Raw genomic sequence first — 4,799 nt, forward strand, 5'->3', positions numbered from 1 at the left:
GGGGGGGGGGGGTTGGAGGGTTTTGGGGGGTTTGGATGGTTTTGGGGGGGTCTGAAGGATGTGGATGGTCAGTGACGATGCGCCGGAGGGGGACGGATGGTTTGGGGGTCTGGATGAGTTTGGGGGTCTCCTGGTGGGTCCAGGGGCGTCCTGGTGGGTTTGGGGGTGTCCTGGTGGATCCGGGGGTGCCCCCTGGATCTGGGGGTGCCCCAGGGGGTCCCCTGGGTACCTTTTCAGAGAAGGTCTTGTAGGGCCTCAGCATCGGGTGGGTTTTGGCCTCTTCATCCACCGTCTCCCCAAAAGTCCAGTTGTTCTGGATCTGGGGGGAGACACAGAGTTGGAGGGGCTCAGAGGGGCTGGGGGGACCCCGATGGGGGCCCTGGGGGTGTCACAGGGGGTCGGGGGGTCCCCACCTTGTCGAAGGCCCACTTCTCATGCGTGTACTCAGCGTACTTGTTGATGAAGCCGTCGAGCTTCTCGGGGATGATGACACTGGGGGGGACACCGGGGGCTCAGGGGGGACACGGGGGTGTCATGGGGGTCGGGGGGGTTTGGGGGAGACACGGGGGGGTCACAGGGGTCGGGGGTCTCCGTGGGGATGAGGGTGGATGGGGTCGGGGGGTCTGGGAGAGGTCGGGAGGCTCCGCGAGGATGAGGAGGGTCTGCGCGGCCCCTACTTGAGGGTCTCGACGGGTTTGGGGTCGAAGTTGCCCTCGGCGTCCACCGAGGCCTTTTTCTCGGTGCGGGAGGAGTAACTGGCGTCCACGTAGTCGGGCGGGAGGGCGCCGGCGATGGCGCAGAGACACGGCATGGCCAGCTTGTACAGCTCGGCCTCGAACTTCTGAGGGGACACAGGGGACACCAGGGGTGACACAGTGACCCAGAGCCCAGCGGGACCCCCGAGCCACCGCAGCCACCTGGGGACACCCAAGGTGTGGGCGTTTCCCACTGTCCCCATTGTCCCCGTGTCCCCACATCCCACACAAGCCCATCACCCCCATCCCCCTGTGTCCCCCAGGTGTGTCCCCCTGTCCCCCCTGTCCCCCCTGTCCCCCCCGGGTGTGTCCCACCTCCCCCCGAGCCCACCTTGTGCGCCAGGGAGTCGAAGATGCCCCAGAAGAGCTTCCTGGTGAGGTGCAGCTCCTCCTCGGAGCTGACGCCCATGTTGGGCCAGCCGTTGGGGAGGCAGTAGTACCTCCAGCACCGCTCGTAGTGGTTCGTCAGCAGCTTTGGGGGGCACACGGGGGGTCAGGGAGGGTTTAGGGGTGATCAGGGAGCAGGGGGGGAACACAGGGACCCCCCCCGGGGCCTCACCTTGAGGGGCATCTTGGCGAACTCGTTGAGGATGGGGACGTCGAAGACGAGGCGGCGCAGGAGGTGCTGCAGCATCGAGGGGCGGATGTACCTGGGGGGGACAAAAGGGGGGTCAGGGGGGCGATCGGGGGTGCAGGAGGGGGCCAGGGGGTACGGAAGGAGTAGGGGGGCCCGGGGGTTTTGGGGGTTCACCCGCAGAGACCCGCGAGACGCTCGATGGGCCTTGGGGAGGTGACGCGGGCGGTGGGTCGGCCGTGAGGGTCGGGTCGGGTCTGGGGGTGGCCGCAGGGGTTTGGGTGGGGGGTCCCACCTGCAGAGCGCCATGAGACACTCCTCGATGGCGTCGCGCTGGGCCTTGGTGAGGGCGCGGCCGCGGGACAGGCGGTAGATGGTGTGCAGCATGGAGTCCACCATGATGGCGCGGTGCTCCGTGCCCGCGAACAGCGGCGCGCACTTGGTGATGAGCGGCAGCACCGCCAGGCACAGGTACCGGTTCAGCGCCAGAGCCATCTCCGTCGTGCTGAACGTCGCCTGCGGGGCCGCGAACGGGGAAAGGGGGGAGAAAAGGGAGGGAAACGTGAGGGGAAAAGGATGGGAAATGTGAGGGGAAAATGGTGGGAAATTTGAGGGAGAAATGGTGGGAAACGTGAGGGGAAAATGGCGGGGAATGAGAGGGGAAAATGGCGGGAAATGCGGGGGAAAATGGCGGGAAATGTGAGGGAGAAAGGATGAGAAATGTGAGGGGGAAATGGCGGGAAACACGACGGGAAAATGGTGGGAAACGTGAGGGGAAAATGGCGGGAAATTTGAGGGGGAAAATGGTGGGAAATTTGAGGGGGAAAAGGGTGGGAAATGTTTTGGGGTGCCCCTCACCGTGTCAAGGGAGTTTTGGGGTGCCCCTCACCGTGTCAAGGGAGGCACAGGGGGTTTTGGGGTGCCCCTCACCATGTCGAGGGAGTTTTTGGGGTGCCCCTCACCGTGTCGAGGGAGGCGGCGGCGCGCATGTCGGGCAGGAACCCCACTTCCAGGACGTGGAGCAGGAACTCCTGGCTCTGCACCCCGTACACGCGGTCCAGGAACAGCACCATGGGCGCCTTGTGCTCGGGGACGAAGCTGGCGGCCATGCGGGGCTCCACCACGTTCCCGTCTGCGGGGAGCACCCCAACATTCAGGGGGACCCCTCACGTGCCCCCCCTCAGTCTGTCCGGGCACCCCAAAAACCCGTCTGTGTGTCCCCCCCCCCCCGCCCCCCCCTCTCTGGGTACCCCCCCCCCCCCCCCCCCCCCCCCTCCTGGGGCCCCCCCCCCCCCATTTTAGGGTCCCCCCCAGTTTCCCCCCAGTCCCAGTGACCCCCCCCTCATTTTGGGGACCCCCTCCCCATTTCCAGCCACCCCCTCTCACCTTTTCCCAGGGCCAGGATCTGCAGGGGGAGGCTGATGATCCCCACCAGGTCCCCAGTGCCCTGTGACTCCCCATTTTGGGGCTCACCCATGTCCCCCCGTCCCCCCCACTCTGGGGACCACTCTCCACAATTTGGGGACCCCCTCCCCATTTCCAGCCCCCTCCCCTCACCTTTTCCCAGGGCCGGGATCTGCAGGGGGAGGCTGATGATGCCCACCAGGTCCTCGAGCGGGACGAGGGAGCGCAGGATGGCCCGGATCCGCAGGGCCTCCCCTTTCCCCGCCTGGATCAGCTGTGGGGGACACACAGGGATATGGGGGGGTCACCCCGAGTCCTGTGTCCCCCCCCCGAGCCCCCCAGCCCCCCGTGGCCGGTCCGTACGTGCATCTCGGGGGCGCAGCGGCCCAGCAGGTCGATGAGGGCGGCGTAAAAGGACATGATGGCGTGGCCCAGGTGCACCCGGTTCTCCTCGGGGGGCTCCTCGGGGCCGAAACTGGGGGGCACGGGGGGGTCAGGGGGGTCCAGTGGTCCCTCACCCCATCCCGTCTTCTTCACCCCCATCCCATCCCATCCCATCAGCATCTTCATCCTCATCCTTACCCCTGTTCCCAATCCTCGTCACCACCCCCCTGCCTTCATCCCCGCCCCACCCACCCCATCTTCATCCTTGCTCCCAACCCTCCTCATCTCCATCTCACCTCGTACCCTCCCTCATCCTTATCCCTGCTCCCGATCCTTTCCCAATCCTCATCACCCCCATCCCATTGGTCTCACCACCCCCATCCTTACCCCATCCCCAGTCCCATCCCCAATCCCATTCCCAATCCCATTCCCATCCCATTGCTCACGGTCTCCTCTCCCTCCTGCCGCTGGGCCCATCCTGGGCGGGGTTCCCCTCCCCAATCCCATTCCCAACCATCCCCATTCCATTGCTCACGGTCTCCTCTCCCTCCTGCAGCTGGGCCCATCCTGGGGGGGGTTCCCCTCCCCAATCCCATTCCCAATCCCGTTCCCATCCCATTCCTCACGTTCTCCTCTCCCTCCTGCCGCTGGGCCCATCCCGGGTGGGGTTCCCCTCCCCAATCCCACCCCTAATCCCCTCCCCAATCCCATCCCCATCCCATTGCTCACGGTCTCCTCTCCCTCCTGCCGCTGGGCCCGTCTCGTGCGGGGTCCTGGGCGATGCTCAGGGCGTCCTGGATGGCGGCCAGGAGGCCGCTGCCGCCCTCGCCCCGCAGCGCCGGCCCGAAGCACTCGGGACGCCGGATCAGCAGCCGCACCACCACGTTGGCGTTCTCCTCCACGCTCTCCCCTGAGGGACGGGGACCCCCAGAGTCACCCCAAAACCCATGGGACAGGGACCCCAAAAACAATGAACAACAAAGACACCACCCCCCAGATCAGCAGCCGCACCACCACCTTGGCGTTCTCCTCCACGCTCTCCCCTAAGGGACGGGGACCCCCAGAGTCACCCCAAAACCCACAGGACAGGGACCCCGAGAGTCACCCCAAGACCCACAAAACAGGGACCCCAAAACCAGTGAACGGCAGAGCCCCCCCCCAGATCAGCAGCCGCACCACGACCTTGGTGTTCTCCTCCACACTCTCCCCTGAGGGACAGGGACCCCGAGAGTCACCCCAAAATCCACAGGACAGGGACCCCGAGAGTCATGGGGACATCCCAAAATCCACGGGACAGGGACCCTGAGAGTCATGGGGACATCCCAAAATCCACGGGACAGGGACCCCGAGAGTCACCCCAAACCCCACAAAACAGGGACCCCAAACCCAGGGAAGCCACAGGGACCCCCCGGCTCAGCAGCCGCACCCCTGTGTTGGGTTCTGCCCTGCCCTGGGGGCACCCCCAGGATCCCGGGGGTCCCCCGGGAGGGGACACGGGGCCGGGGGGGTTTCGGGGGGGTGTCCCTGACCGTTGACGAAGACGGCGAAGCGCAGGAAGTCGAGGTATCGCTCTCCCCCGCAGGGGTTCCAGCCGATGTCGGGGTAGCCCTTGGCCAGCAGCATGGGGCAGCTCTGCAGCCCACAGCTCGCCAGGTACGTCACCACCTGGGCACGGGGGGGGG

The 4,799-nt window shown here is 66.4% G+C and overlaps 1 protein-coding gene across 1 annotated transcript in view; it reads right to left on the bottom strand.

The window, feature by feature from the left end:
• LOC113962561 (ryanodine receptor 1-like) overlaps positions 1-4,799 on the bottom strand; it is a gene marked incomplete at both ends in the record, with an annotated part of 8,934 nt that overhangs the window by 3,320 nt on the left and 815 nt on the right. Inside the window, 11 exons of the mRNA XM_027673321.1 lie at positions 230-319; positions 414-492; positions 678-841; positions 1,087-1,227; positions 1,315-1,405; positions 1,625-1,845; positions 2,292-2,461; positions 2,887-3,007; positions 3,097-3,208; positions 3,847-4,027; positions 4,647-4,782. Of these exons, the coding sequence (XP_027529122.1) occupies positions 230-319; positions 414-492; positions 678-841; positions 1,087-1,227; positions 1,315-1,405; positions 1,625-1,845; positions 2,292-2,461; positions 2,887-3,007; positions 3,097-3,208; positions 3,847-4,027; positions 4,647-4,782 (1,506 nt within the window). The remainder of the gene's footprint in view (positions 1-229; positions 320-413; positions 493-677; positions 842-1,086; positions 1,228-1,314; positions 1,406-1,624; positions 1,846-2,291; positions 2,462-2,886; positions 3,008-3,096; positions 3,209-3,846; positions 4,028-4,646; positions 4,783-4,799) is intronic.

Source organism: Neopelma chrysocephalum, unplaced genomic scaffold, assembly GCF_003984885.1.
Source record: "Neopelma chrysocephalum unplaced genomic scaffold, ASM398488v2 Primary Assembly neopelma1_182657, whole genome shotgun sequence".
In the NCBI taxonomy this organism is placed as follows: domain Eukaryota; kingdom Metazoa; phylum Chordata; class Aves; order Passeriformes; family Pipridae; genus Neopelma; species Neopelma chrysocephalum.